At 41.7% G+C, this 17,136-nt stretch overlaps 1 protein-coding gene and 1 long non-coding RNA gene across 24 annotated transcripts in view; one reads left to right on the plus strand and one right to left on the minus strand.

Annotated features, from left to right (window-relative positions):
* Positions 1-17,136, plus strand: part of DTNA (dystrobrevin alpha) — a 354,664-nt gene that overhangs the window by 315,012 nt on the left and 22,516 nt on the right. For 15 of the 23 annotated variants that reach the window (XM_042961697.1, XM_042961704.1, XM_007090764.3 and 12 more), the window contains 3 exons: positions 868-965; positions 5,434-5,547; positions 13,566-13,662. In XM_042961697.1, coding sequence (XP_042817631.1) covers positions 868-965; positions 5,434-5,547; positions 13,566-13,662 — 309 coding nt within the window. Of the gene's footprint in view, positions 1-867; positions 966-5,433; positions 5,548-13,565; positions 13,663-15,439; positions 16,624-17,136 lie in introns of those variants that run through there. The other 8 variants (XM_042961699.1, XM_042961709.1, XM_042961711.1 and 5 more) reach the window with 5 other exon arrangements.
* On the minus strand, positions 861-15,420 carry LOC122232446. Its single transcript, XR_006209783.1, has 3 exons — positions 15,287-15,420; positions 12,784-12,923; positions 861-948 (listed from the first exon to the last, which is right to left on the minus strand). It is a non-coding gene; the product is annotated as an uncharacterized LOC122232446 (long non-coding RNA).

Below are 17,136 nucleotides of genomic sequence, written 5' to 3' on the forward strand. Positions count from 1 at the left end.
TAAATATACATATGTATATATGTATTTACATATAATCATAGGCCGTATTTATATATATGTATATATGTATGTGTATTTAGTCAGGGAAATTTGCATATATATATAATTTGTTAAGATTAATTTCTGTGTATGTGTATATATATGTGTATATATATATATACACATATATATATATGTGTATATATATATATATACACATATATATATATATACACATATATATATATGTGTATATATATAGGCAGAGAGAGAGAATGGAGAAAGCTGTGACTGCATATACACTAGTTGTTAAAACATGACCAGGAGTGATGAGTGTTATGCCATGAATGTGGAGGAAGGATGTATATATCCATTAATGTAAAATTACATACATGAATAAAGAAATGCTAATAAGTATGTTGACCAAAAGAAGAAAAGAAAATCCTATTAACTGTGATTTTCAAACCATGACATTTTTTTATTGTGCGTTACAGTGATTGAACAGTAATTCTAGAGAGGTATCTCAACAGGGAAGTATTTTTTACACCCACCTACACTGAGAGAACTGTCACAGTGGGGACAGCACAGCAAGAATGAAATCGCTCCCAAAGACTTCAAGTCAGAAAGCTACAAGACTGTGTCTTCTACGTTTTGTGTGTTTGCCTGCCAGGGAAATCTGTTCTGCTTCTGCTCGCAGAGGCGTCCCCCCAGATTCACAGAGAAGTCGGTCCTTAGGAGATGAATGGCAATTTCATGTATTTGCTTTTCCTGTTTTGATAGAAATAGTTCTTTTCCTTTCCTGTCTGCATATCTCATGATTCCTGTCTCCTCACACACATTTGGGTTTCCATTCCCAATGTTAAACAGCATAAACCACATGTTTTACAGCAGCCGACGCAGCAGAGAAGTGCTCCTGACATCTCCTTCACCATTGATGCGAATAAGCAACAGAGGCAGCTGATCGCAGAGCTAGAAAACAAGAACAGGTAAGGCTTTTTAGACATGCTGGCTTTTTTGATCAGAGTGTGCGTTCACTGAAAACTTATAGGTATGCTTTAAAATATCCAGGTTTTTCAGCTGTATGCATATTTAAAGGACGATGTCTTTAGTCAGTGATATTGGCGTCTGAGAAGCTCGTCTTTAGATTTTAGATCTTCAAAAGCTTCATGAGAAAACCTACATACAGTTCTGAGATATCAGTGCAATTAATGTTTCCTCTCTAGACAGTATCATTTCCCTTTTACTGACGTGCTTGTTTTTGTTGAAAGTTTATTTATTGTGAGAGAAAGAGAGAGAGTGGGAGCAGAGGGTGGGGCAGAGGGAGAGGGGAGAGAGAAAACCAAGCAGCCCCAACTTGGGGCTCTACCTCACCAACTGTGAGATCATGACCTGAGCCAAAATTAAGAGTAGGACGCTTAACTCGCTGAGCCACCCTGGTGCCCCAACACGCCTGTTTTTGTTAAGGAGCTGTCTCATTCAGAAGGGCCCTCCTGAGTGCCACCCAGAGACAAACAGAAGGCTCTTCTAAAAGAGGCATTTGGAAGTCGCCCGGGTGACTCAGTCGGTTAGCGTCCGACCCGTGGTTTTGGCTCAGCTATGATCTCACGGTTTGTGAGTTCTAGCCCCACGTCGGGCTCCGCGCTGGCAGAGTAGAGCCTGCTTAGGATCCCCTCTCCCTCTCTCTCTGCCCCTACCCTGCTTGTGCTCTCTCTTCCTCTCTCTCAAGATAAATAAACTTTTAAATAAGCAAATCAGGCATTTGGGCTGACACCACTGTCCCCCAGTTGTTGGAGCCAAACACCTCCATGCCCAAGTCCATCAGCAGGACTCTGTCTATTCGACACAGACTGATTCTCAGCCGACCCCCACAACATATCCCAGACTGTCCACTCCGTTTCCACCATTAGCAGCAGCCCAACCTGTCACTGTGTAAAACACAAGTCATATCATGTTATTTTATGTTCAAAACCCTCTGATGGGTTTCTGTCACACTTCGACTGAAACCTACCCTTCTTACCGTGGTCTGCAAGGTCTAACCTGGGCTGATGCCTGCCTACCTTGCCAGCCTCAGCAAATCCTGCTCAGTGTGCTCCTGCTCACCTCTTTCCTTGCAGCCTGTGTTCTCTAAAGTTCTAAACTGTTCTCTGAAGTTCTAAACAGTCTAAACTGTTCTCTCAGTTTAGGGCGCTCTTCCTTAGGGTCGCTGCATGGGCAGGCCCTTCTCATCATTCAGGTCTTACCTCACAAGTCCTCCCGTCGAATCGTTCCCACTACCTCCTGCGCCAGGAACCGCTCTCTATCACAACTCCTGGTATGCGTGTGAGACATCATTATCTGAAATAATTGCATCTATGTGTCTGTTTCCTTCTTCCCTGACTGAAATGGAAGTTCTTTGAGAACAGAGACCATGCCAAAGGGCCTCTGGGTTCTAGGCCCATGGTTAGGATGTTGCAGAAGCTCAGTAAATATATATTGAGTGAGAAAAATAATTAATTACAGAGTTAGATCTCAAACTCAATACTGAGTAGGTCCAACGTGTACATTCTAGATCTCTTAGAAGAGCACCAAACTGTCTTAACACTGAATCCCAATCTTTTTTTTAATTTTTTTTAATGTTTATGTTTGAGAGAGACAGAGAAACAGAGCATGAGTAGGGGAGGGGCAGAGAGAAAGAGGGAGACATAGAATCCAAAGCAGGCTCCAGGCTCTGAGCTGTCAGCACGGAGCCCGACGTGGGGCTTGAACTCATGAGCCATGAGATCATGACCCGAGCGGAAGTCGGATGCTTAACCAACCGAGGCACCCAGGCGCCCCCACTGAATCCCATTCTTAAACACTGATGTCACTTCTGAGATCAAACTGAATAAAGGAGGAGGTTCTGATCCTTGTTTCATGCCTATAGAGTTTGACGTGAGAATTTAGGGATAAATGGTCAAAGTGTTTTTTCACATTCTATGATAAAAATTAAAAAGAAGGTGCAGACTTGGTTGGCATATTTTCCTGTTCTTAGAAAGAGAAAAAGACTACCGTGAAAACTCCCAAGCCCACAAATATCTTATCTTGGTTGCAGTGTTTACCTGCTCTCCTACCTCTCCAAAGCACTTTATTTTCCCTTCAAATCCTCTGCTTCCACTCAGCATGAGGTGAAATCAGGACCTCCTTTAAGGAAATACCCCAGTGACATCGGCCCCCACGCGGAATTCCAGAATCAGCTAGGAGCACCATGGATGTTCCAATGGCCCCAGCTATGCTGTGCTACCAGTCTTACTGCTTGTTTCCAAGACGTTTCTGGATGTTGTACTCTGAATGTGTGTTTGCAGGACCAGAGAGAGAATAAAGAAATGGGAATGAGAAGAGATGGCAGAAAGAGAAGTTTGTCCTGTCTCTTAGTCCTTTCGTGGCCCACAGAGTTCCCCACACCATGCCTAACGAGCATCTAGTCCGTCCTGAACTCATTTGTCTAAACCGGTGGCTTCATGCCCTCCAAGGACCCCAGAACCACGTCCCAGAAGCTTATCCAGGTCAACTTCTGCACTGTAGGAATTCGCCCTTGGAATCCCGTGGTCTCCAAGGTGACAATGAACCCACTAATCAGATCTCTGAGCTTCAGGGGAGGTTAGAGTTCCTCACTTCACTCCATGACTACTCTGGGTGATTCATGGACTTTTCAGCCATGATTGTTAGAAGATAATGCTTCCTCATAGCACACTTGGAAGAACTGATTGGGATTGGTATTAGGAGTAGCAGTAGTCTTTACATTATATGACATAAATCACAGCCTGCATAGGCTAAACCTGTCAGAGCAAACACCAAAGACAGAGGGAGTCAGATATCCATGGCCTCTGGAGCTAACCGCCTGGGTTCAAATCACCTCTACCACCTACTTGTTATTGAACTTGGGCAAGTCTTTTAACTGGTCTGTGCTTTGATTTCCTTATTCATGAAACAGATAATAGCAGGACCTATATACAATTTTTATGAGGATTCAATAAAAGAAGATTAAAGAGGAGAGCATAGTTCCTGGGGAGAGGCTAAGAACTCAGTACTCTTTACAGATCTTACCATAATTTTTCTTATCAGAGCTGCTTCTCTCTTTTCCTTCCTTAAGCTAAATGCTGCATCATGGTTCTGTCCTTGGAACTGACAAGGAGAACAAGTGGGAGTCATAGAATGTCAGGATGTTAGTCCTGGCGGAGAACTTCGAAATCTCAGCTTTACTGATTTTCAGGCCCTGTGGGATCTGGGATCTCTATAGAGGTCTGAAGAAGGGGAAGAAGGGCTTGCGGCAGGGCTTTCTTTCACCAGAACAGGCTCCCTTTTAACCATTTGACGTATTGAGTTTCCATAGAAAATTTGTCTTAAAGTTTTCCACCAGGGAATGCCAAAGGGGGACAGAAAAAGGTGGAAAACCCCTGAATTATAGTTCAGTCTCCTCACTATACCCGTGAGAGAGGTAGTAACTGATAATGAGTTTCTTAATGCTGGTATGTTTATGAAGCAGGCAGTTGTAAATCAGCCTTTCGGATGGAAAGCCATCGCCCTTGCTCACCAAGTTCACCTTCCATTCCTTATTCCTTAGTGCTTTGTTCTTATTGTCTGTCTTTTGTGCGTTTTGCTGGATGGAAGACTGACCCCTCCCCCAAGAATATGTGTCTTGTAACCTTGCTTAATGGCTTCAAACTCACTTAGGGATAATTTGCCTTGCATAGGTCACCTATCCTTTATGGCGGCCTAATGTTCACCTCAGTGCAGGGCAGCCCAGGCTCCGACATCAATAATAGACTGACACATCTCACCCCTGACAGGGGTCACGCCAATCGCACTCTTATGTCACACACTCAATTACAGTGAATCCTTTTAAAAGCACTTTCCTTCCAAGACTACCCTCATTGAGATCCATTGTTGAGGCTGAAAATGGTAAGAATAAGAAAAAAAATTTTGGCCTAACCGGGGGCTTCTCCGATAAATTCAGTGAGGGGAATGTCATTCCCGGTGAGAGGATGGGGTTATTTAGTTTTGTGAAATGAGCACCATTTATCCTGTTTTCCCTCCAAGCACCTCTTAGCCGGTAGCTGCAATGACTTGATGGTGTCAGGCTGTGATCAGAAATAATCGGAAGATATATTTTTGCTCCTAACCAGCACACTTTTCAAAGTTGAACACGTTACCGCAGCATTATGTTACTTAGTAGAGCGATTATCAGGTCCTGGTGAGAACACTCAGCTTGAAGTCTCCAACAACATACTGCAGAGTTTGAACGTGCTGGGGCTGAGGTCAGCCTTCCGTTGTCCGTAGCACCCATCTAGCTACAGCCAGTCCCTCATAAACACCGTTGGGTAGTGAGACTTTCTTTTGCTCCCAAACATAGGGTGACCGCCCCCCTCGGATGTTAGCATCCTGGGTATCCTGGAAGTTAACTGACCCTAGTTTCTTACCTTCTTCCTCTCTCCCAAGAGAAATCTTACAGGAGATCCAGAGGCTGCGGCTAGAGCATGAACAAGCTTCTCAGCCCACTCCAGAGAAGGCACAGCAAAACCCCACTCTGCTGGCAGAACTCCGGCTCCTCAGGTAAGAGAGGAGCCCAAGGCCTCTTGGGAAATGTAAGTGACTGGGATCTTCCAAAAGTCTAACGGCGTCCAGCCAGAAAACAGTCCTTAGCCACCATAGCTGCTGACATGGTTGCTTTTTCTTTTAAAAAAATTTTTTTAATGTTTATTTATTTTTGAGGGAGAGAGAGTTGGGGGGGGGTGGTGCAGAGAGAGAGGGGGAGACACAGAATCCAAAGCAGGCTCCAGGCTCTGAGCTGTGAGCACAGAGCCCGCCGTGGGGCTCAAACTCACAAACCATGAGATCATGACCTGAGCTGAAGTCAGACACTTAACTGACCGAGCCCCCAGACACCCCTGTTTCTTTTTTAATAGCACAGGCCTATTCACTGAGATTTGGGGGTTTTAAGGAGCTGCTGTGTATATTTTATTCTTTCATGTGACACAGTGAAGGGGAAACAGCATTCTTTACAAACAAAATCTCTCACTGAAAAAAATTTGAACTCAACTCTTTCTAGTTATTTGCACTATCGACAATGTGTTTATGATACAAGTGATCAACGCAACAAACACAGAAACAGCTAAATAAACATCACAGGCTTTTACATTTAAAAATTTACCTGTAACCCACAAAAAAGGAGTCTGATTTTCTCTCAATCTTGGTCCGTAAAAGCTTCACATTCAGACCTTAAAAAATAGACCTCATACCTTCTTGTTCTGCTAATGAATTAAAACACCTGCTGTTGTCTAGTCCGGCACCATAAAACATTTGAGTTTGAAAGGCCCTTAGAAGGTTCCACCCTTGAATTTCAGTGCACTTTTCAGAGTCAGGAAGGTAGAGAATAGCTAATGACTCCTGCTGTGCTCATGTGCAAAAGGATGGGGGGTGGCTGTGGGCTTCACCTCAGACCGGCTTAGCACCATGCCTTGAAATATGACACATACTCAAACCTATGTGTGTAGCAAACAGCACAAACATAAATTCAAAGGCATTGCTTCATAGGAATGTCCTATTTCACAAGGCACTTTTAGTTGTTAGCAGATATAACATTCTTTCCATCTTCCAGTTTCAGTGCCAGATTCCAGGTATATCTTACTCTGAGGGATACTTTTTATAGCAAGTACAGATGCCTCTTCTCAGAAACCCTTGTCATCATTAGAGCGCCATTAACTTCTTCCAGACAAAATGACTAAATTAAGCAGCTTCTGGATGGTTATGTTTGGATTTTACCAAGTTCCTATTGATTGTAGTCATGGATGTTTCCGGGGGTTCCATCCCAGCCCTGCTCTTCAGACACATGCATGATAAGGCACCACAGCACATCTGGCCCAGGCTGCAGGCCCTGCCTGCTCTCAGGGAGGCCCCATTCTCCCTCTCTCCAGGCCCGTGCACCTGCCTAGACGGCAGAGCCACCAAAGGCATGAGTTATGGAAAGGTGATCTATGGAACCGGCAACTTGTGGGCGCTGCTTGATGTGAAAGGATCATGTCATACTTTCGAATAACTAAAGAATTTAGTGGAAGAAACAGAAACACTTCCTTTTCAAACTATATAATCTCTGGTCCTTCCTTCAGGGAGATGTATTAGAAGTCCTTGCATGTTCTACTACATGTCACCCAGGTGGGATGAAAGTGGAAAGAAGGAAAAGGTGACATTCTATATCATTATCCTCAAAGGCATATAAAAGTAAATGCCTGCTCGAAAGAAAATTTGCCTACGAGGACTATGTAGGCCCTCCCAGCTCACAAGCTGTCAGTCGAACTTACACAGAAACATAACTGAATAAACCAATTTGGAAATAGAGTGATCATTCATCTCCACATCTAGGTACCTTGTCTCCTGAAATGTTCTTTATGCCTCTTCCGTTGAGTGTCCCATTCTCTGTTGGAGGGATGATGACTAGGAATTTTTCATAAACATTTTCATCAGATCACCTGTTAGCATTTGCTTTCGAAAGTATTTGGTTCCATTTGGGTGATGCCGTCCAGGAAGGCTTCTTGATGTACCTGGGTCACTGATGATAGTTTTCCAACTGATACGTCTTCCCTCCTTGGCATTGCTATCTTGGAATAGACTGATAGTTCTAACCACCCTCTTGGCCCTGACTTGTGGGCATTCCCATATTCCCAGCTGAGCCCAAACCCGTGCTAAGGAATCTGTCTCTGTGAAAAACTTCAGTGTTTTGGGTGCTCCCTGTCAGCTGGTGGCCCACGCCTGAAGCTAGAGGCCTGAGGCCCGAGACACCTAAATCCCAACTGCCTCCATATTCTACACATTTCTTCTACCTGGAAGAAGAAGGAATGCCCTCCCTTAAAGGCTATTTCTCTAGATCCTTATAAGCCATTAATTCTCTGGTAAGCATTTTCATGACTTGGAGATTTCACAGATACCCTGACATCCTAGGTCAAGAAACTTGCTTTGGGTATTCTAACTTTTATCCTTTAGTCGTTTCAGACTCCAAAACAATGGCTTCTTGCACAGTTACTTTGGCCTTTGTTCACACTGAGGCCACACTGAGGAGTGGCCACATGCAGCAGCCACAGGAACTCCTTGGACAGAGATCTTCTCCGTCCATTACAACCTTCTGGTGTCTCTTATTGAGAAACCAACAGGGAAATTTCTTTCAGCTGGGGAATGGATGAGGGGAGACAGGAGCAGAGCTCAGCTTTTCATTAATGCAGTTCATTTTTATCGTAAGAGCACTATGACCTTTCTAAATAATCACATTTTCCTTTTTACATCAGCCACAAGAAAGCTGAAAGCCAACTTTGCAACCCAGATCTGACAACCAAGTGGGGTTATATGATAGGCATTTCTGTGTGCTAATCTGACGCTCCCTAGGCACTAAACTCTATAATACACTGTCCCAGGTAATTGCTGTAACAAACCCAGGAGATAGACACTATTATTGTACTCTCTTTATAGATATGGAAACTGAGATTCACAGAAGTTAAATAATTTGCCCAAGATCCCACACAATGAGTAGCACATGTGGATTCCATCTCCTTTTCTTGGGTCTTAGTCATCTCCTGCTGGACTGTTATTACTCACTTAATTGATTCCTGGCCCCTGATCCATCTACACCACTATCAGATTTATCATCCCTCATTTTATTATTCATTTAGTTCATTCAGCAAATATTTCTAAAACGCAGGATGCCCACAGTTGAATTGAAAAAGATACTGTCCTGGTCCCACAGAATGTGTGGTCCAGTAGGAAAATGACATAAATCAAATAAGCACACAAATGAGAATATAATTACAAACTGAGATAAAGACTATTAGGAGTCTTGCTTTTAAATAGAGACATTATAATAATAAAGATCAGAGCAGAAATAAACAATATAGAATCTAAAAAAACTGTAGAGCAGATCAATGAAACCAAGAGTTGGTTTTTTGAAAAAATAAAGAGACATTATAATCCAACCTGCCCTTCACTGTGGTCAAAGAAGGTTACCATGAAGAGGGATTGTTTGAGTTGAAGGATGAAGGATGAATGGGAACAGGGATTAAGGGTGGCAGAGGGGCTAAAACAGCAGAGAAAGGGTCTCCTGGAAGATAGAGGCCATAGGTCCAAAAACCAAATGGCAGGAGCGAATGTGGCACTTTTTTAGGAAATGAAAGGTCTATAGACCTAGAATGCAGTGAATGAAAGGGTGTACGGAAAGAGACAGAGCTGACGATGAAGGTGGGGGTAGACGGTGACACTGTGTGGCCTTACAGACCTTCTCAAGGATATTGCTGTTAATCCGACAATAGAAGCCACAGAAGGGGGAAGAACTGCATGTCCAGTCCACACAGCAGATTACAATGTAAAGTCAGGTTCACATGAATCAGAGATCTTACTCCAGCATGGAGATTTACTAGCAACTTCAAGAATACAGGCAACCAAGAGGCACCGATAAAGCAGAGAAAGGTCTGGAACATTCCACATAGTTCCTGAGGTCTTTCCTTTTCTACATTGGGTGGAGTTTTGGAGGGAGTTTTGCAAGGTTATCTAGCAAGCCTTCCTTAAATTTTTACCACCATATGGAACTGGACGTCTTCTTCAGTGTTACCACGTGCAGCAATTTGTTCATATTTTTATTGTACGCTCACCATCGTCGTCTTGAACTTCTTTCTCCTCCTCTTTCGCTCAAGGACAAAAACTGTATCCTACTCATTATTTTATTTACAGTGTCTTAAAAGTGCCAAATGGATGTTTGTGGCATGAATGGATAAGCTGCAAAACGATTAAGAGATAGCTAAAGAACTGTGTTTGCAAAGACAATACCATCTTCTAGGATAAAACATTTATTAAAACTGTGAAGGAACTAACTTCACACTACAAATCTCAAAGAGGAAAAACATATAATTTCCATATCTATACCTTGCAAAAAAAATAAGCACTTTATTTTATACCCCCGAAATTACATTCTTTTCAATGTGTATAAAATTATTTTTCAAGAAAACTTGCGGGGCGCCTGGGTGGCTCAGTCGGTTAAGCGTCCGACTTCGGCTCAGGTCATGATCTCGCAGTCTGTGAGTTCGGGCCCTGCATTGGGCTCTGTGCTGACAGCTCAGAGCCTGGAGCCTGCTTCGGATTCTGTGTCTCCGTCTCTCTCTGCCCCTCCCCAACTTGTGCTCTGTCTCTCTCTATCAAAAATAAATAAAATTTAAAAAAAACAACAACAACTTACTAATTAAGGTAACTTCGTGTTCTATTAATTAAAAATGAAAGTGTAACCTCTGGTGTAAGTCTGGTTTCCAGAGTTGAATTTAATAGACCAGCTTAATTTTTAAATTATTTTTGGGAAATAACATAAAGCTGAATACTTTTTGTTTTACCATATGATGATACATTTTTTTAAGTTTATTTATTTATTTATTTTGAGAGAGAGAGCAGGGGTGGAGCAAAGAGAGAGGGCAGGGGAGGGAGCAGAAAGAGAGGGAGAGAGAGAATCCCAAGCAGGCTCTGCACTGTCAGCATGGAGCCCGACGCAGGGCTCCAAGTCATGAACTGTGAGATCATGACCTGAGCCAAAACCAACAGCTGGATGCTCAATTGACTAAGTCATCCCTATAGGGATATATTATTAAAATTACCATCATCTCTTATCACAACAGTTTCATGAATGACAGTATATTTTTTTAACTCTTTATTTTGAAAAAATTTAAGAGTTGTAAGAAAATCACAATGGATGTCCTTATATACTTCACCTAGAGATAACAAACATATTACTACACCCTTCTCTATCTCCCTATATAAGCTTATATATATATATATATGTATATATGTATATATATGTATATATGTATATATATGTATATATGTATATGTATAGCATACATATTTTTGATGAGTCATTTTGAGAGTAAGTTGCAGACATCATAACCCTTTACCACTAAGTATTTCTGTGTATATTTCCTATGTAAAAATGTATTGTCTTACATAACCATGGCACCATCATCAAATTCAGAAAAGTTGATATTATTGTCTCATATATGATCTATATTAAAATTTTGCCTGTTGTCCCAACATTGTCCTAAGAGAAAATAGGTTTTAAAGTACATTCAAGGGGCACCTGGGAGGTTCCGTCAGTCGGTCAAGCATTCAGCTTCAGCTCAGGTCATGATCTCACGGCTGGTGAGTTTAAGCCCCACATCAGTCTCTGTGCCGACAGCTCGGAGCCTGGAACCTGATTCAGATTCTGTGTCTCCCTCTCTCTCTGCCACTCCCCCACTCACACTCCATCTATCTCTCTCAAAAATAAACATTAAAAAATATATATATATCATATATATTATTTAAAAAACACACGCAAAATTAGAAATTATCAGGCAGAATCTCAAAATAAAAGACATTCCTTTTACAGAGGTATACATTTAGCTCTATGAAAATAAAATCACTACTTAGTCCTTGTTTTCTTGTTCCCACTTGGAACCATGGAAGCTACACCACAAATATGTTAATCAGACCCACATTTGGTAGCCTCTTATAGAGAAGATTAAATAAAGACATTATTACATGAAATTTTTTTTTTAATTTTTTTTTAATGTTTATTCATTCCTGAGAGAGACAGAGACAGAGTACGAGCAGGGGAGGGGCAGAGAGAGAGGGAGACACAGAATCCGGAGCAGGCTCCAGGCTCTGAGCTGTCAGCACAGAGCCTGATGCGGGACCCAAACTCACAAACCGCGAGATCATGACCTGAGCCCAAGTCGGACACTCAACCAACTAGGCCACCCAGACGCCCCGTGAAATTCTTTTAATTGAATTTAATCAATGCATGAAAAAGTAGATGTCATGTTTTGAAAGATTACTACTTATAAGAAAACTGTACAAACAAGTTTTTTTTAATTGTTGATTAATTCTAAATTAATACCAGTTAACTTTTCCGCATAGTTTTTAGATGCCTATCTTAGTATTTTTTACCTACAATATTAGAATTTACTGCAACCCTCTTCGCAAAGTGCTCCTATGACCAAAAGTCCAAAAATTACAAAACAGTATCTAGAAGAACACTGCAAATACGTCAGAAACATTATCTATCCTTCTACCAACCCCTACCATGGATATATTTGGGACACCATGTGCAGACAAGGTCAAAGATAAAACAGCTAGTGGATTTGTCATTGATGAATATTTTTGAATGGAGTTAAGACTTTCAAAATTAGAATGTTGCAGCCCAGGAAGACAAAGACTAAAATAAGATACCATTAAAATCTATAAAATCATGATGTCCCTTGTCCTTCAGGATTCAGAAAAGAGGCAATTGTAAAAGAAAAAGGAATGTTCTGGGAGTAAGTAAGCCTTGAATGGCAATAAAAGCCAAAAATATAAATATATTCAAAAAGCGTTGAGGGATGTTTATAAATTTTAAATTCATAATTCATTAGAGAAACCTGAATCAAAGCAAATTAGGAATGTTTCATTTATATCCATAACCTGTGCTCCCCCCAAAATATCTTTCAATTGGGTGAGTCATTGACCTAAGTCAGTGTGACATTTTCATACTGTCAGTTTTTCATTTCAGAGTCTCTGCTACAGTGACCCTTAATCTTATGCCTGTGCCATTGAGACTAGGCACATCCATTCATACATTAACACATGGTTAAAACAGTCACACATTTTTAAAATATAAGTTCCAATATCTAAAACTCAGACAGAAGCCTTTGGAGCACGGGGGGGAAATTGTGTATATTATTCACTAATGATCATGAAATAATAGATTTGAAATTGACTTGAAAAGTACACATATACATCAGAAATACGAACCATTAATATTCTTCTCCATACTGTTTCATTTCTTTTCCCTCTTTTAAAGATATTCTTGGTACCTCTCAGTGTCAATATAAATGATGGAGTATAGATTGTCCTTTGTGGTTTCCATTCTTGCTGACAGTTTAATAGAAGTTCTGCAAAACAAACAAAATTAAACAAACACAAATCTTACAGGTTATTTTCAGTTGGAACAATTGTGTAGGAACTCCTATAAAGTCAAACCCAAACCAGAAAACTTCAATTGACTATAAAAACTCTGTACTATGAATATTTCACCTCTCAAAGGTACCATATTGCATACTAAGAATGGAAGAAATGAAAAATAAACTTTCAAACTCCAATTTCCAAATACTAGGGTAATCGGTATGCCCTCTGAGATTTACAGAAGTATCCTTGGTTTCGGAAGATCTGTGGGATTGACCTTTTTCGGTGACAGTTTGGTTTCTGTTTGTTGTCTTAAGGGAGCCCAATGGCATCGCACAAGGCCCAGAACATACTAAGCATTCAGAAAAGATTTCATTGACTGGTTAATTCAGGGTAGAAGGGGAAGTATATCCAAGAGGATTTTAATTCATCTGTGTTTTGGTATGACTTCTAACAAACAAATGTACACCTCAAGCTGTAACTGTTCGTTCATTTGACATTTCCCTGCCTGGAAACCACATCACAGATCAGAGATGCCCTTTTTCTGGCGGTCTACTAGTGTCACAAGACTTGGAAGTGTGATCAGCTCAGTGGGTTGAATGCTGTTCTGATGATGACTACTTCTTTCTTAGACAGCGCAAGGACGAGCTGGAACAGAGAATGTCTGCTCTCCAGGAGAGCCGGAGAGAGCTAATGGTCCAGTTAGAAGGTCTCATGAAGCTACTAAAGGTAAGACATTTCAAATAAATATTTCCTAGACCTGTGACTATGGCATTTGTAAAAATCGTTCACACATAATGTGCAATGATTTCTCCAATTACTATATGTGATTTTCCCCAAGATACGGCTTCAGTCCCAGATGTAGGATCTTTTCTTAGATATGTCCAATGATAGCAGTCAGTTATCAGGCTCATTCTTATCCATTTCCTGGAACCAGACTACTGAGGACCCTCATAGGACAACTTCTTGGCTTATTTCCAGTTCCTATGTCCTTGAAAGTACTAAAACTGGATTTATTCAGGAATATTGTACATTTAATAGCTTCGGAAGTTCTGAATAAAGTGAGCAGAAGCTAATGCTTCTGCAAGATGAAGATATAACCATAATTTTGGAGATTATAGTTTTATTAAGAGGAGTAACTAACTGATCATTTCAGTGAAGTATTTTCTCTCATCTGTGAGGCTTTAGCAGCAAGTCACGTAACTTCCATGACTCTCAAGTACGAACTGTAAACAGGAATACCCCCTTAGCTCTCTGTGGGTAGAGTGTTTAATAAGATGATCCAGGGAAGTCCTCTGCAGAGCACTGTAATCTGTTAGTCTCACTGGGAAGTGGCCTTCTCCGTTTCATAAACCCCTATCCCCTTCTTCAGTATATACTAAATCACGTGTCAAGTCACAAGTAGGCTAATTATGGTCACATGGCCACAGTCGGCCCAGGAGAGGTGTCAGTGCTAGGTGGTCATCCCGCCTGAGGTAGACAAGCAGAAACCACTGCGGATTGGAACTGTGATATGCCAAAGGCGGGAACTGATACTGAAACTTGCCCGGTCCCTGGGGCAGCTCGTCTGTGAGACAGACGTCCATCCTTTCAGTCCCCGGATCCCTTGCCTCCCCGACACACCATCATTTACTGTTTCGCCCTTCCTCTTTTTCTGTCTTTCCTTTTTTTTCTTTTCTTTTTTCATTGCTTTCTTTCTCTCTTCCTTCCTCCTTCCTATCTTTCTTTTATGTATTTAACAAATATTTGTTGAAACCTACTGTGTCCTAGCACTGGGCACACACTTACATATAAGTGCAACACTTCCTTCTTTGGTTTCCTTTGGTCTTTTTTTTTTTTTTTTTTTCCCCTTAGACAACTTTTCCTGCCATCAGTGTTGGGAATGCTTTATCTTCACTAAACAAAATTTACTTTTCAGTATATTAGCCATGTAAAGTGTAGAACTCAGTTTTTGTTGTACTATATATATTGAGACAGGACTGGATAATGGATAGCCTCTCACTGTTTCTGCCCTGTTGTCTCATTTGATGATCCAGAAAAGCTCTTTCAGTTTTCCTTTTCAAATATACCAAATGAAGAGGGTCGATCTCATCTTTCCCTTCACTGAATGACAGGAAACCTGGAAAATAGCCCACTGCTTATATTCCTATAGCTTCTGTCACCACAGCAATGGGGTGGGGGTGGGGGTGGGGGTGGGGGGGTTCTATTTACTGTCAGCCATCTTGGCATCGACCTGGCCTAACCCAGCACAGTCTGTTCTATCAGGATGTATAAACAGCAGGCTAGAGGGATAGATCGTGTGGAAAGGAGGATGGACATAGGAAGGAATGAGATGGTCTGTAGTCTCACATACCTAAATAGACCTGGGACTAAAGTCACTGAGGTAGGAGAGGCCGCCACCGAAGCCGTGTTGATGTTTCCCCCATCTTGCATTCCCTCACACTGTGTACGCGTTCTGCCTGGAACCCTGGGTAACCTAACTGTTATTGATTCAATCTTTCTGTAGGAAGAAGAACTGAAGCAGGGAGTAAGTTATGTTCCCTACTGCAGGTCTTAACTAACTATGGAGGGGCCTGCCATCCTGCCGTTTTTCCCATTGCTTTTGCCTCTAATGTCTGTTCACGCTTCAGTTTGGAAAGAGAACAAAAATCATACTAATTTGCTTCCTTTTCAATGTAGTGCTTGAATTGAGACATATAAAATTTAGCTTTTTTTTTTTTAATAACTGTTACTACTGTGGGCATCAAAAGAAGAGCCATTACACCTTTTAGAAGAGGGGGGAAAAATCATAATGTGTTGGAGACTTTTTATAGCTCCAGGGGTCTAAGTTTCCAACCAGTCTCATGCTTTTCTGGGTTATTGATCAGACCCTTCTCTGAACAGAGACACCCACTCTGGCCACTAAAGCTACATACAGCACTCAAGCTAACCTCTCTGCATCCTCTCATTTAGTTCAGTTTCCATTTTACTGGAAAGGTGTGTGACCTCTTTGTACAAAAGTCAGCCAGTTACATCTCTTTTCATTGCATAATTACTAAGCCCTGTTCCCCCCTGGTCACCAAAATGGGTTCAGTCCAGGAGAAACACTGTCCTCAGTATCTGCTCATTTCCCATTGTTTAGTTCTTGAGAACGGAATCCCTACCACTGGTTCGTAATAATCTCAAAAGAATGGGTAACTTTCAGCCCTTCTCTTATCACCAAGAACCTGTCCGCTCCGGGAGTTCACAAGGCCCTTGCATACATCTTCTCTGGAAGCAGGAACACTGTGATTCTCTAACTGTAGTCGCTCAACTGGAACCCTGTGTCTGACCCTGTGGTCCGGTTCAGAGCCATGAGAGGGAGTAGCCTACTCGAAACATAATAATAACAAAACAGAAGCAAAAGAACAGCAACTTTAATTTCAGGTGCACGTACCAAACCGTGTATGACGCTATATCCCATTTGCTGGTTTCACCAGGAAGTTTCACATCATTTCCATGGATCGATTAGAACCACAGCCTGTCCAATTTCAACGTACCTTTTATTCTTCTGTATTCTCTTTCCTGTTATTCATTGTGTGTGTTTGTGTGTAACAACGAACGTTTGCAAAATGCTGGACACAGTTTTACCCTTCCTTCCCACGGTCTGTAAAAAAGGAAAGTGTAAAACTAATCTGTAATGTCAGACAATAAAGACAATGTATTACACTATTTTGTATTTTGTGAAAAAAGTTGCTTTACTAAAGTCAAATTTTAATGAGAGACAGTCCCCCTTGGTGAAGGACGCACATTTATAGCCTGTCTAATTGCCCATAAAGGCGTACACGGGGCATTGCTATTGTAGTTCCAGCGCACTTAGATCATGGTAGAGAAAAATGCCTTGCTGTGCTGCTTCTCTGTGCAAACAGCCTCTTTCCTTTCCTGTCTCTTACTTAGCATGTGCACAGAAAAAAGGGGAAAAAAGCTCAAATATAACCTCACACCTAGTGGAGAGAGGGCAATCATCCTATAGTCCATCAGCCTTGCTGAGCCATCTCCCTCAGGGGCCCATTTCCCACCATTCCCCAGGCCACACATTCCTGAAAGGCTGTGTGGACCAGGAAGTTCATAAACCCATGGCTGCAAACAGCCAAACCATGGCAGCACCCATAGAGCATTACCGCCTCCTTTCCTTCCAGCTCCTCCCACGGAGCCCTCAACAGTGGCTGCATCTCTGAAAGTCAG

The sequence above is a fragment of the Panthera tigris genome, chromosome D3 (assembly GCF_018350195.1).
Source record: "Panthera tigris isolate Pti1 chromosome D3, P.tigris_Pti1_mat1.1, whole genome shotgun sequence".
Classification (NCBI taxonomy): domain Eukaryota; kingdom Metazoa; phylum Chordata; class Mammalia; order Carnivora; family Felidae; genus Panthera; species Panthera tigris.